At 44.5% G+C, this 15149-nt stretch overlaps 1 protein-coding gene across 9 annotated transcripts in view; it reads right to left on the reverse strand.

Moving 5' to 3' along the window:
- The window catches only part of CTIF (cap binding complex dependent translation initiation factor), a 321855-nt gene that overhangs the window by 200511 nt on the left and 106195 nt on the right, over positions 1 to 15149 (reverse strand). For 7 of the 9 annotated variants that reach the window (XR_002093006.2, XR_002093005.2, XM_059725287.1 and 4 more), the window contains one exon: positions 3731 to 3853. The exons of the other annotated variants lie outside the window; for them this stretch is intronic. Coding sequence is in view for 5 of the 7 variants with exons in the window: in XM_059725287.1 (XP_059581270.1) it covers positions 3731 to 3853 (123 nt within the window). In the remaining 2 variants the exon portion in view is untranslated. The remainder of the gene's footprint in view (positions 1 to 3730; positions 3854 to 15149) is intronic. 9 annotated transcript variants of the gene reach the window in all.

The raw sequence follows: 15149 nt of genomic DNA on the forward strand, positions 1-15149 counted from the left end.
CGTAGACAAACGTTGCTCGTGAACTACAAGGAACAGCATGTGCTAAAATGTTGTACCTTGTTGAAGCCTGTTACTTCTTTTTCAGAGTGCCTTATGCCTGCAATCTCACCCTTGAAATGAACAGACCCTACTCCCTTCAAGGCTGTTTCGGAAGCCTTGAAAATGGTGGATTCTAGCTAATGTCACCCATTTTGCCCTCACCGGACAGTTACATAACAGAGTTGACAGAGAAGCTGAAAAGTTCTTATTTGCTTAAATAATTTATGCATTTAATTGCTATTTGTTACAACGTAAGCAACGGGCAAAAAATTGGGATTGGCATTGTAGCTTGTAGTCAGGCGTGCAATATGCACTTACGTGTCTATCTAGTAAGTGGACTAATACTACATGTGAATATAATGCAGCTCAACCAACACTTGGGTTTGTGTCTACAACCTAAAGGATAAAATTAGACCAGTGAGAATTAAAAAAAAGAAAAGAATTAAAAAAAATAGAATTAGAAAAAAAAATAGAACCTGTTTCAGTCTATAGGCAGAACATTAATAAAATAATAGTGATCATTAGGGCAGGGTTATCTGCCTTTACAGGTAGTGGTTGACCTGTTCTGAGATGATCTATACTACAGGAGACTATTAACTATTTGTAGTCTACTACATTTTTTTTCTGATAATACATTCATTTAGATGTTTGTAGCTAGGTTTCAGAACAGACGAGTTCAGCTGTTCACTGAATCACTCAAATCTTGCATTCAAGTCATGATTTGTAAATAGCAGTGGACCAGATGATGAATTCCTTTCTTCTGGTTATGTCCACATCCAGCACCCATCTGGAAAGGCTGCTGATTACATTCCAAATATTATAACCTTCCTATTAACATGTGACAATTTCTCAATCAAATCATAGATCAGAAATTGGAAACAGTGGGAGAACAATGGAAGCAATACTTCTCCAAAGGAAAGACTGGATCTTCAGTATGCATCCCAGATGGATAGATTTCAGTACTACCCCTAAGACCAGCTGGCAATTCAGGCAACACTGTACTGAACAGAGATGCAATGGATTGCTTTTCTCAGGGGTGTCTATTGTCTGTGATTTTAAGTCCTTTGGGTTTTCAGATGAAGAATTCTCCATACAGAAGCTGCAGCTTGCAACAAAGCTGTCAGGAATGTCACTGCCTAATAGTCTGACGGCCAATCATGGAAGCAGAGTTCTTGATTTTAGGAAGATGTACATTGTCAAAGGAAAAAATAATCCTTATTTAATTAGTTGTTGTCATTCCCATGCAACATAATGAAATGCAGATGCAGTTCCTGTCACAAATACACTATTATGATTAATTATCATGCAGAAGAAGATTTTTCTTGCAGACAGATACATTCTTCTTCACAATACTCTCCTATAGATGCAAGAAGTTTGGGTATCCTCATTAAGCCACCTATTAAAGCATTTCCTCAGAGCACAAGTATAATAATATCAGGGAGGAAGGGTTGTAACATGCCCCGAGTTACTATGAAGATAAAATAGATCTGTAAAAGATGTATTTTAGTTCAGGGATTTAAGTACATGATCAATTTCCTCTGAAATTTCCCATTATATTTCTAACCAAGCTTCAATCACAGTTTAAAAGCCCATGTGGTCACTTGCAGAGTCTAGGTAAATTAAAGGTACACTGGGATAACATCTGCAACACAGTGTAATCCTACACAAGGCATACATGTGCCTGTTACTGCATTTCTCAGCATGGTACTGAGCTTTAGTAATCAAAGCAGCTGATTCTCAAATCCTGATGCAAAACCAGCATTTTAAAACAGGTCCCTGGCACTGTAATTTTGATGGTAATCAGCTTTAAACTTCAAGAGCCCAATGGCACAACCCATAGGTTTAGGTAATAACTTGCACATAAGCGGGGTTAGAGTCTTGCTCTTGAAAATTAAGCCATTATGAGCAATTATTGAAAGTCCCCGTGATGAGCATAATAAATACTTAGATTAGACATGGTTTGATCAAACAGATCCTATACATATTATGGGACATGACACATGGACTTAGCTTCCAAAATCCTGAGGACACAAATGCAGATGGACAAAATCTACAAACACAAATCTCACAAGCTTAATTTGCGTGTGCAAGTATTGTGATTGCACCCACAACTGTAGCAATGGCACAAGCAAGACAAAGAGCTATGAGTCAAGCTGGGTAATTACACAAACAGCTACAGTATACTCCGCACAAAGTTATGACAGGCCATTTCCTTGCCTTCTATTCTACGCAAAAATCAATCTGCATTCAACATGCTGTCTCCATTGCACTATTTCTGCTACGTCTAAAAGTCAATGTGCTCACCATTATGACAAATAATAATGTGAACAGCTGCCTGAATCTTTATAATTCCTGCATACTGTGGGGGGGACTCTTAAGTGCCTAATGCCTGGCAAATCTCCACTGGAGTCCTTACTACCGCATCTTGCCCATACTACGCGGGTAGCAAACAGTCAGCTACCAGTACTCACAGCTAGGGTTGGCCAGGAATTTTCCGATTCAACTGCATCTATCATCCAAAAATGCCTGTTCATCAAAACCTAAGTTTTCCAGAAGATACATGCCAGTGTCAACAAAAGTGGGCTTGTCTAGGCAGAAGGAGAAAGGGGTGGCTTCCTCACTTCCCCCAGAATAGCCAGTGGCCCAGTGGTTAAGGCACAGGGATGCAGAAGAAAAAGGTTCAAAATGCTGGTTCAGGTGGAGCAAGGATTAATTCTCAAATTCCCATCTCCCAGGTGAGTGCTCTTGGGGGCAAGGGGAGTCTCTCTCAGGTTCCACTTTGTATTAATAATACTATCAGGAATTTAAACATCAGTCTCCCACATGTCAGATGAGTGCTACAAACACTGGGCTATCCAGTAGATTGCTCCCATTCTCCAGACCATGAATAGTATGTATACAACATGGAGCAGCTCCAGCCGGAGGTATTTAGGCACCAGGGCAGAGTGCACAACTCTACTCTAGTAGTCGGGGTGTTCACCAGGGTTGTGGAAGACTGATATTAAAGTCCCAGTCAGACTGAGGCAGAGCAAGGACTTGATCTTAGTCTCCCAGCATCCCATGCAAGTGTCCTGGCCATGGGGATACTGGCTACTTTAGGACAAGCAAAGGGGTCTCTCTGTTCCTGAAACATTTTGAAAAGTCCCATGTTCAACGTGACTAAAAAGAAGAAAAATCTGGAATTTTCCAAGACAGGAAAACCATTTTCTCTCCTGACAGCTCCCAGGAGAGACCGCAGCTAGGCTTGGGACTGTGTTGCAATATTTAAAGTGCTGAGTCGGTCCCATGGTTTAGCTTTCAAAGGTGACCTGCAAAAGATATTTTATTGTTTGTCATATCCCCAAACTGAAGCACTCCAAGACTTCAAACACAAAAAAATTCTTGCTAGACTAAACTGACCCGCACCAAGCTTCCTTCCCCACCTTAAAACACTCCACTCTTCTAAAAAGGCTTTGCAAAACATAGACACAATAGCTACGTACTAACCTGGCCCCGATGGGTGCACTGTGCAGAAAAATTAGTTTCTTAAGTATACTTCATAATTTCCCCACATCTAGACATATGTATACACGTGCACGCAGACACACACACAGATCATATCATTGAAAGAACAAGCCTATGATTAGCAGCAAGCGAAGGATATGATTTCAGCATTCCTCAATCAGCTCTCACCATCACTACTAGATTATACCTTGGTTGATTGACTGAACTGGCTGCTTCTGCCTCGGCTGCCAGACCTTGATCCAGACCCATGCCTGGAGCCTGAACTAGGCCGGGATCCTGAACTCCCACTGCTGCTGTGATCCCACTCTTCCTAGAAACAACAAACAGCTCACTTTAGTCAAATGCAACTTAATTTCTAACCTAATGAAAAATACCAATTTAAAATGCTAGAGAGGATGGGTGGTCCAGGATCATATGTGCACGCGCGTGTTAGCAGCCAAGCACTCCCAAATGCTAAACTTGGCTCTGCCAAAGATTTACTCTGGCTGTGGACAGACATCAGTTTTAATCGCTTTTAAAAATGGGGAGTGGGAAGGACGAGCATTTGCTGTTCCAACATAACTGTTACATCTGCAGTCTCCTTCAGTGGCATATGCGAACTAAACCTTTGAATGAATCAAGGTTAAAGTTACAACAGCTTTGCTACACTTGTTTGGATACAAGAGCTTGTGTTCTAAAAGTTTATACTCGGCTGTCAATTAATCAGTTAACCTGTGTGATTAACACGTTAATTGGTTCTTGAGTTAATTTTTTTAATGCATTAATTGCACACATGGTTTTGGAGCCTGCACCCAGGCTCTGCTCTGCCACCTTCGGGCCACCCAGTGGGGCAGCAATGGCAGTGTAGAGGGCCACAGGGCAGCCTGGGTGCGGGCTGCGGTGGCTGCAGCCAGAGGTGGGGGGGCATGCGCAGACACAGCTGCACACGAGCAGCCACAGCCTGCATGTTGCGTGTAGAGTAGCACCGCCCCAGGAAGTCTGTGGAGGGGGAGGGACAGGGGAAGAGGGAAGGGATGGGAGGGGCAGATTGAGGCCTCCATGGTGAGGAGGGAGTGGGGCAGGGGAATGCACGGGGGTGAAAGGGGCCCCAGGGCCAGGGTGGGTCATGGGACAAAGCTGTGGGAGACTCATCCGGAGGTGCCGGGTGTGGAATCAGGAAAAATAAATGCCTTAAACTTTGATCATTTGAGTTATAAGATGACATAACTGCTTTGTGGAGAATTGCTGGCTCGGTACAGTAGAACAGATAAGAGAAAGTGTTTGTTCTTTGTAACTCCTCTGCAACTGCTTCACTCACCACGCCTTGAAGACAGCAAAAAGTATGTACAACTCTGATTTCCAGGTGCAAAAAGGAGGTCTGTAAACTAACCTCGCCTCCCTCATAAGTTCCCATCCTGATTACAGCAAAGAAGTAATGAAGTAATGTTATAGCCGCTTTTCATGCTAATTTCACTAGATGATCACGTGAGTTGTAAGCGACTGTTAAAAAGTATATAAGCCTCCTGATTTTGCTCTTGGGGGGGAACCCCTTCCAAGTGCTTAAGAAATCCATGTCACTTTGGAATCCCCCCTACAGCTGTAGTTTCTTTTGAATAAAAGCTTCTGCTGACCTGACCCAAAAGTATGCTGCGTGTGTTTCCACGACAGGGGGGAGGGGGCTCCCCGTCACTGCACAGACCCCTGGAGGAGGCATGGGGGGCATGTGCTCCCCCAGATTTGTGTGTGGGGTGGAGGTGGGGTGCCCACTGTGGGCTGGGGCTCTGCGCCCTGTTGCCTTCGTCTTTGTCCCCTGTCTGCCTGGTGGTGGGAGGCACAACATGGTGTTGCATGGCTCCTGGGGCAAAGGCAGCAGGGCACAGAGACCCAGCCCACAGCGGGCAGTCCGCCTCCACCCCACACACAAATATGGGGGGCACGAACCCCCCATGCTTCCCCTGGGGGTGTGGGCAGAAGCAGGGAGATGTCCCCGCCATTGCATCCCTGGAAAAGGGGCCTGCAACTGTTTCACAACCTGCCCCAGCCCCAGGTCCCATTCATCCCAGCGCCTGCCCCTGCCCTACTTCCTACCTGAGTGTGGGGCCCTCAGTCTTCACCCCATGCCCGTGCCCTCTCCCCCTGCCCCTTCCCCTCCACAGATTTACCAGCGTGGCATTGTCTGTGCCTGTTTGCCCCCCACTCCCAAACCACAGCCCCCCCCCCCCCAGCCCTGCTGCTGCTCCTCACTCCTGACCCACAGTACCCTGCATCCTGCTAGGGTGTGTGGGGACTGCCCCCCAGCTCCAAACCCTACACGCACACCCACAGCCCCCTACACCTTCACAAATTCCAACAGATACCCACCCCCCACCCCCCCACCATACAAAGTACCTCCATAATTTTGCATTATTTTGAGTTTTTCTGCGCATATTTTTTTTAAGTTTTCAGCTGTGAAATTAAAACTGTGATTAACTGCAATTAATTTTTTTTAATTGTGCAACTAATCGCGATAATTTTTTCAAATCATTTGACAGCCCTAGTTTATACCAGTATCACTGGATACAAGGCACAACTGTTATATCCGTTTACATCCTCAGCTGTTTGGGTAGGGTACTCAACATATCTAGACCAAATAATGCCTTTTTTAAACATCTGCGACCCAGCTGCCTAAAATGGCATCATAGGAATGGGATTGTAAGTCAAGGCAGGTTTTGGTCCTTTTGACCTCACGTTCCTCATCTATAAGTGAGCAATATTAATACTTACCTCCCTTAATGATGTGAGGACTGAGGTTGACTCGGTAATATGGTGCACATCACTCAGTGCAAAGTATACTAGTCACAAAAGAAAATAAAATTCAACTCATTTAGTGGATCTTCCTCCTCGTTAAGTCAAATGGCATCTATTCACACACCTTGGAAATCTTTAAGCTCCAAGCAACTGTAGCTATCCTTGTCCACAAAACAAATGTTGTGAATGCTCTGCCTTCGTCCTCATTACACCTGTTCAAGAAACCATGGGTTTCTTGTTCAGTGTTTCCGGGGCCTCCCGGGGATTCCCTATAAAACTAAAATACCTGATTTGATCAGATACACACAAGCAGCCCCAGAGGTGGTTGGGGTGCAAGGGTGTTTGTCTGCCTCAAGCCTGAGGAGTTTCACAAGCTTTGCTCTGAAACTCAGAGAAGACCTCTGAAGTGGTCAAAGATACAAAAAAAGATACAGCACAGAAGGGTGAACTGTAGCACTGGAAAATGGGAAATAAAAATGAAGCGCGTCTTTGAAGAGTGATAAGACAAGAGCCAATGTGTTAAAGAGGGCTCGTAAGTACTAATCAGGGCTACGCACATCTCAACTCACTGATGCCCTGCCACGATTTAAAGGTAAAAGTCATGCTGCCCTTTTCCTAGGAGCTGAGTGGACACGGCAGGCTGTGCTGTGACTGTTATTCATACCCAAGGCTCAGGTTCCCATCATTAACCTTTGGTCTACATGGTTTTTGTGCCTGTGTAACGAGGTCAGTTAAGGGTATGATTTCTTACTGACTTCATTAGGGGGAATGCAGCTGTACCAGTGTAAAGGTGCCTTTTCTTTGTGTAGTTCATCGTCTCTCTCGTGTGGGAAGAAAATTTCTCCTGAAATAAGTATTCTTATATGGCTGCATCTATGCAAAGAGGGGTAGCAAATGTACTCCTTCAGTGTTCATGCCCCATGCCTGAAGAGTGAGCTTAAACAAATGGTACACTGCTTAAATGCCGCTAACATTTTGGATGTCACCACAGCAGCCGTGCCTTGGACTGCAGTGCAGTGCTGGCATCTCTAGCTGCTTTAAATGAACTAGCTCAGGTGCCAGTGCCTGCCTAGCCACAACTTTACGCAGGAGCTCAGCAAAACTATTGATGAGGCCGAGTGAATGCCTGCATGGCTAGCCACGAGGGCCTGCAAGGTGCTGAGGCTATGCGGAGAGCAGTGCATGAGCTAGCTCAGGTATGTTCATACCCAATGGTGGATGCCAGGGTGCAGCGGTGCAGTTGCTGTGGTCTCTGGTCTCCGACTTTATACCAATGATGGCAGCCCTGCAACCCTGCAAAAGTGTAACTTCTGAGATATTCCCAATGTGTTGGGCACCTGGGATTTACCCGTTTTCTGCAATTTGGTAGAAAACCATTGAGTGCACTGTGCCACTCCATGTCTGAGAAATAGTAAGGGTAACAAAGCACATCACACGGCCAAGCTGGGATGAAGGAAAAAACATTTATGAGGCAACTGCAAGAGGTACAAGGTGGTCTGCCACGTGAAGCTGCATGAGGCTTCCTTCCTCCAGAAGGAAGAATAATCTCATTTGGTCCAGAAAGCACAGAAGCAGAAGCAAAGAAACAAGCTGGGAGAAGAGAAGAGCTTGGGTTTTCATCGCTTCAATGTTTAAAGGTCTGTTTATGAGTTTACAGAGTAGCGTGTCTTAAGGTCACAGATGGAAACATCTTCAGATCAACAGAGAACACGAGTGCCATAAGGGAAAAAACTCAACATACTGGAGAGCTGGCTTGGAAAGCCTGTAACCCGAGGTCAGAAATCGATTGCACAGGCAGCAACCGTACCTCTGATATATGAGATATTCAGGATGCCAGCAAGTACTGGAAAGCTTTCACAGAAGAGAAAAAGAATTCAAAACAGGTGCATTAAAACTTGTTTCTCTATCAAACAGCATTGAGGAAGAGTAAATAAATGCGTCTACACTTAATTCCATTTTTACTTGACAGTGAATAAACACATCTACACTTAATTCAATTTCCACTTAAGAGAAAGTAATATTCTAATAAAGAATCAGGATTTACATTTTCAAACACAAGCCTTGAAATAAAGAAAAACTGCACATCAAATTGTAGAAGATGATGCCAGGAGAGTAATTTTTCTATATTGTATTATGAGATTGCCATACAATGAAAGGCATCTTTTTCATATTAGAAATCAGATAAGAGAATTCTTTCTGGAGATATATCCTCACCAAATTCATATCAAATTGAGCTAGAAAATCATCTTTCTAAACTATAGCCAGGTAAGCAATTAGTTAAGAGAAGTTTAACTTAAGGCTTGAGAAGTGTCTCACTGACTTCAGCGTGGACTTCTGAACTGGTTTTAAAGATGACTATTCACAAATTTATGAATTAGGTTATTTAGTATGGCTTTATCCCCATGATAAAAGGGGACTAGATGTGGCGACCTTGGAGATCTCTTGTCCTCTGGTCCTAGGAACTCACATTCTTAAAGTTAGGTGTATACCAGAGCTATCTGAGCCAGCAAATGTGGTTGACTGGAAAAAAAGATGTAAAAGAAATGGAGGGATTAATTGCCTATAGTAGCTTATCACCTAAACTAACACATAGCCCAAATGCAATGAACTGATTAAACACATATCATGAATATAACTTTACAAATCCAATTTTTGGATCGACGAACTCATAGCCTCTACGACTCGGCTCTGCTGTATACCATATTTGTCACCATCACGAGTTATCAGCCTCTTTTAATGCTTACATATAAAACTGGCAGCTTCACATTTAATAGATTTGATATTAAAGAGACCTGTGTTTGCATTCATTAGCACCATATGCCAAGTTGCTACTTCTGTGGGCACAGGGGCTGAGACAGTTTGTAGTGTTACTTCAATTGAATGATTGCAGATTTACACCAACGTTACCAAGGTGCCACTGAACAGACTCTCGTGGGTGACAAATATCAGCCTCAACCTACCCATGAAGGATTCAAATCATCCAGCTAGAGACAAATGTCTCCATTACCCCATTAGCATTTCTCCACGGCATTTCTAGTAATTGGGCATTTTTAACAAAGTCATTTCATGATAAAACATGAAAGAAGAGCTAGCTTCAGATTCATTTCCTGTGCAGGCTACAAGGCAAGCTGGGTCATCCTCAAATCCTAAAAAACGGTGCTGACAGATGAAAAGCAAGGACATGTGCGTGCTGAAAGAACATGCAAAGAGACTCACTCTGAAAAAGATGTTAACGGGGACAACATGATAAAAAGGGGGTGGGGAGCCTTCAGGAGCAGAAGTCATTGAAAGGTTGCTCATGCTTCCACCATAGCACTGGACTGCAGGGATTCCTGGGTGAAGGATTTTTTGTCCTGGGGAAAAATAGTTTAGTAACTGGCTCTAACCACTTGAATGCAGGAGCTGAGCAGCTTCTCGGCCAGATAAGGAAGGATGTCACTGTGGCAAAACATTCCCTGCTCCTCCTCCCTGCCGCACACCAAGCTGACCCAAAAGTAAATGAATCCATCCTCCTTTCCAGCACGCTCCTTGCTGTCTTCACAAGAGACCAGTCCTTCTTCCAGCTCTCCAGCTTTCTCTCACACAAATAACTCCTCACCTTGATGCCCCTCACTTGCAGTGTCTGCTCTGCAGCTACTTCTCTAACCCCTGAAATCCTGCACTCCCCACCAGGCTAGGGACACACAGTGGGAGGTTGGGTGGATGGACAAGACATACAAGAGACTGGCAAGTGGGATGACACTCACTCCAGGCAGGAATCCTAAACTTGCTCCATATCAGGGATTTTCAACCAGGATGCCATGGCACCCTGGGATGCCTTGAGATGCTTTCAAGGGTGCCACAGGTTGCCACACAATGTTGGCAATCATGATTCACAAGATAAAACTCAGAGATTTCAAATATAAATCCATAGTTGTGGTCTTCCTGAGTTCTTTGCAACAGAAAAACTGCTCTATTATTTTTCTGTAGACAAATTAAGAGCTGGCATTTTCTGAGAGGTGCCCCAAGCCTATCCAGGGGTGCCTTGAGTCTAAAAAGGTTGAGAACCACTGCTCTCTATCCTTGTAAATCCCCCAAATGAATGCCACGTAGCCAAACCCAAACAGCAGCTCTGGTGCATGTTAACACTGCCAACCACCCTCTCATTGACAAGTCTAACATTTGCATTTTAATTTAAAATAATAATATGTTGCACTTACATAGCAATTTTCATCTACAGAGCTCTTTACAACATGAACTCATTAATCCTCTTCTCCAGCTCACAGGTCTGTTCTTTCTGCTGCTCTCATGAATATTCAAAAAGTCTACATTAAAAAAATGGGACTTGCCAGATTTGCATGCAACATAATAATACAGATAACATAATCAAGTAACGAAATCCTATGAGTGCCAACAGGTTTGCTCTCTGTCTGATGGAAAGAGTGTGGGTGTAGTTAATATAGCTACAACATGAGAAGTGTGTAGCTGATGATCACAGGCCAGAGCCACCCGTGGCCCATAGAGAACGGTAAATTTTGGGCAGGACCAGCTGAATGCAGCCTTCAGTACAAGAGCCTACAGTGCAAGCTACATTGGGGTATTGCAAGGTAGAAGTTTGCAAAGTAAAAGCTACTGTGGAGAAGTAATGCAGGGTAGAACTGCACTTTTTTGCCCTGGGGTAAATAGCTAGCTGCTCTTAATGATTCTTAATTATGAGCAAAAATCCCCATGTTACACAGACCAGGTTTACAGCCTGAGACATGCAGCGGAAAGGGAAAGTGAGGATGGTACCCAGCACGCAGAGCTTCCTTACTAAGCCACCTCCTGCACCTTATGTTTTTCCTTTGCGTGACACACTGAAACAAGCCACGTAGCAAGTCCATCTGACCCTCAGCATTACAGCTTCAAAAGTCAACTGCACTGACCCAGAAACATGTGAACCTCAGAGCCTCTCTGTTGGACATGTAAACTTAGGCTCTAAGGACATGACAGCCCATGGCCTCTGATCCATTAAGAACAACCTGAGATGACAGATATCTTGACAAAGGGTCATTCTTTGAGTTTCTCTCAAGAAGCAGATTTTGTGCGCCAGGCCATGCTAGCAAGAAGACTTATAGTGACAAAGAATAGAAACAATACATTGCTTTAAAAGCTGCTCATTGCCCTGGATCTACTTCGGATCAACTACACTGGCAATGTTTGCTTGGATAAGCAATATCTGAAAGATGCACATCCACAGGGAAAGTAAAGTTGCCATGCTAAATTTTAACCAGCCACAGTTTTCAAATTCCTTTATTCAAAATTTATTTTACAGAACTAAAAGAAGCAGAAAATGCAGTCGGTATAAACGTCTCATGCACACGACGGTTCAGCAAAAGGAAAAAAACCCTCTCCCCCTGGATCCCAGGCATCGTTTTAAGGCCACTTCATTATGCGATAATGCAACCTTAGCCACCACCTAGACAACATACTGCTCTTCATCACTCTGCATGTCTCCCATCTGATTCTTACCGACTAAACAGACTGTTCTTACAAACTTCCTAATGCTGGATTTTCACTCAGCTCTGTCTTACAACACAGTCCCCGCTCGGAAAAACAGCTAATGATCATTTCTATGCCTAGTACGCCATGATCCACACGCAGTGTCTCTCCTTCTATTCTTAAACTACCCTTGCATCATGAATCAGACCGTAATGGTCCCTAAGCACAAGGTCTCATTTTAATGTCTACAGTTACCAAAGACAGATCAGAAATTTGTTTGGCTGCATGTGTTTGGCTCCCGTTGAGAAAGATTCTCCCCATCTGCACCAGGAACTGTGGCCTCATGTTTTACTAAACGCTCTTCATATACAAACTTATTTACGTAAAAAATATTTGCCACGCACCTCCCTCACACTATCATGATAGTCAGCTATTCCTTAAATGCCAGTGAGCGCATACTATAAAAATGGCTTACTGCAAAGAAAAAACTCTCTCCTTTTGGTTCTGTCCTCATTTCAATTAGCCGTGCCTTTGCACTAGGAGGTCACATTGTTGCACAACAATAATGTCTACACAGAGCCACACCTGGAAACCATTTAGACACTGCACCAGTAGTAGAATGCAGATGGCCTACATTGCAGAGCAGTAAACTGTTTGTAAGTACATTGCATGCACAGTCTATGAAGTATCCTGGCTACCAGCTGGTTTCCAGGTCAAACTTAAGGTGCTGATTTTGACCTATAAAACCCCAATATGTTTGGTTACTGCTTCTTTCATCATGTCACTTGACATGAGCATTTGGTCCAGAATACCTGAGCCTTGGAACTGTCACCCTTCAAGCCCTCCCATCTTCCAAAATCTAGAGCATATTACAAAACAGATCAGTTTTGCTAGATTTCCCCAGTTCAGTGTTAGAAGGATAGGTAGTAGAGCAGTTTATTCCAAGAATAGAAAGATCTTGGAGGGAGATTCTTTTTGACATTCTGGTGTAAGCCTGCATTTACCTTAGAAAAGCAGCAGCTGCTCCTTGCTGATTTAGTTGGTGTCCTGATTAACACCTTTGGGTGCTTATACACATGCAGTCAGGCTGCTCCAACACGCTAATTACAGCGCGTCAGAGCAGACTCAATTAATCCTAAAATTCCTTAATTTAATTAAGGATTAATCGAGTCTGCTAGAGCAGTGTTCTCAACATTTTAAGTAGCAAGTACCCCCTAACTTCTGAAAATTGTAATAAGTACCCCAACACTCAACTTTCCAGGGCATTTTATATCTACAGACTAATGTGTGCCATATGTTGGAAGAAGGGCTGTGTATATAACGGTGTGATATGACAGATATCTGATCTGGTGTGGGTAGGGTTGCCACCTTTTACATGAGGGGTGCACAATTCACGTATGTACCTGGGCTAGAGGTGCTGTTGGCCAAAGCTAGGAGGGCTGAACCCAAATGATTACTGGGAAATTTAATTTTTTAAACTGCACCAAACTTTTTCCCATAGTTTTGAGAGGAAAAGAGGGCAAGAGAGAGAGAGAGAAAGAGAGAGTGTTGGGGTGCCCGCGTACTGACTGCCTGTGTCTCGTGTACCCCCAGGAGTACGTGTACAACAGTTTGAGAAAATATGTGCTAGAGCATGGTAATTACCACGCTCCAGCAGATGCCAGTGTCTCATGTATCAGCATCCCTGCACTGAAAAATGGCAGCAGGGGTAGTTTAACTAAAGCTCATTCAACATTCTCCTGTGGGGAGAAGTGGACACGCCGGAGGGCAGGGAACAACTACAAGCAGACCTGGACAGGTTGGACAAGTGGGCAGAAAACAACAGGATGCAGTTCAACACGGAGAAATGCAAAGTGCTGCACCTAGGGAGGAAAAATGTCCAGCACACCTACAGCCTAGGGAATGACCTGCTGGTTGGTAAGGAAGTGGAAAGGGATTTTGGAGTCCTAGTGGACTCCAAGATGAACATGAGTCGGCAGTGTGACGAAGCCATCAGAAAAGCTAACGGCACTTTATCGTGCATCAGCAGATGCATGACGAACAGATCCAAGGAGATGATACTTCCCCTCTATCGGGCGCTGGTCAGACCGCAGTTGGAGTACTGCGTGCAATTTTGGGTGCCACACTTCAAGAGGGATGTGGATAACCTGGAGAGGGTCCAGAGAAGGGCAACTCGTATGGTTAAGGGCTTGCAGGCTAAGCCCTACGAGGAGAGACTGGGGCACCTGGACCTCTTCAACCTCCGCAAGAGAAGGTTGAGAGGCGACCTTGTGGCTGCCTATAAGTGCATCACGGGGGCACAGAAGGGAATTGGTGAGGCTTTACTCACCAAGGCACCCCTGTGGGTTACAAGAAACAATGGCCACAAGCTAGCAGAGAGCAGATTTAGACTGGACATTAGGAAGAACTTCTTCACAGTTCGAGTGGCCAAGGTCTGGAACGGGCTCCCAAGGGAGGTGGTGCTCTCCCCTACCCTGGGAGTCTTCAAGAGGAGGTTAGATAGGCATCTAGCTGGGGTCATCTGAACCCAGCACTCTTTCCTGCCTATGCAGGGGGTCGGACTTGATGATCTATTGAGGTCCCTTCCGAACCTAACATCTATGAATCTATGAACAAGTTTTGGTTAAAACACCGCCATCACCATTTTTCAGTGTGTGGATGCCGATACATGAGATGCTCCAGGCACTTTAATTAGAGCGGCTCTTGGATCTGCTGTAATTAAAGTGCCTCCCCGACTCACACTCCCAGAGCACGTGTATAAATGCCCTTTTAGTCTCCCCTTTCTGCCAAATAAGTCACTTATGCAGGAATCTGTGTAGAGAAGCAGAGGGAAATGCAAGCAGCTGGGGTTCCCAACAGGAGGCGGTGCTGAGGAAGAAGCAATGAAATCTGTGCTCTGATCTGAATCCCTATCTGGTTTTGCTATACAGAAGGGGAGAAGTGGAAATCCTAGAAGTATTTAGGAGAATCACAGGATTAAAAGGGACCTCCAGGGTCATCTGATCTAACCCCCTGCATCCACTCAGGATCTCCTGTTCCTAAGCCATCCCAGACGGATGCCTCTCCAGCCTCTTGGAAACCTCCAGTGAAGGAGACTCTGCATCTCGCCTAGGCGGCTTGCTCCACTGCCTGATTGCTCTTACTCTGAGAAAGCCCCATGCAGCAAGGGAGCATAATTTTCTCAATTTTTATTTTGGCAGTCTTTCAAATAGTATAAACCTGTTCTCATGTCTCCCCCCGCAATCTTCTGTTCTTCAGACTGTACATACTTGGTTCCTCCAACCTTTCATCACCCTGCCCCCTCAGAGCCCTAATATGACAACTGCCATCCCGGCCATCACCAGAGCGCAAAGCAAAGAAGCTGTCGGTTTCTGCTGAAA

The sequence above is a fragment of the Alligator mississippiensis genome, chromosome 3, assembly GCF_030867095.1.
Source record: "Alligator mississippiensis isolate rAllMis1 chromosome 3, rAllMis1, whole genome shotgun sequence".
Classification (NCBI taxonomy): domain Eukaryota; kingdom Metazoa; phylum Chordata; order Crocodylia; family Alligatoridae; genus Alligator; species Alligator mississippiensis.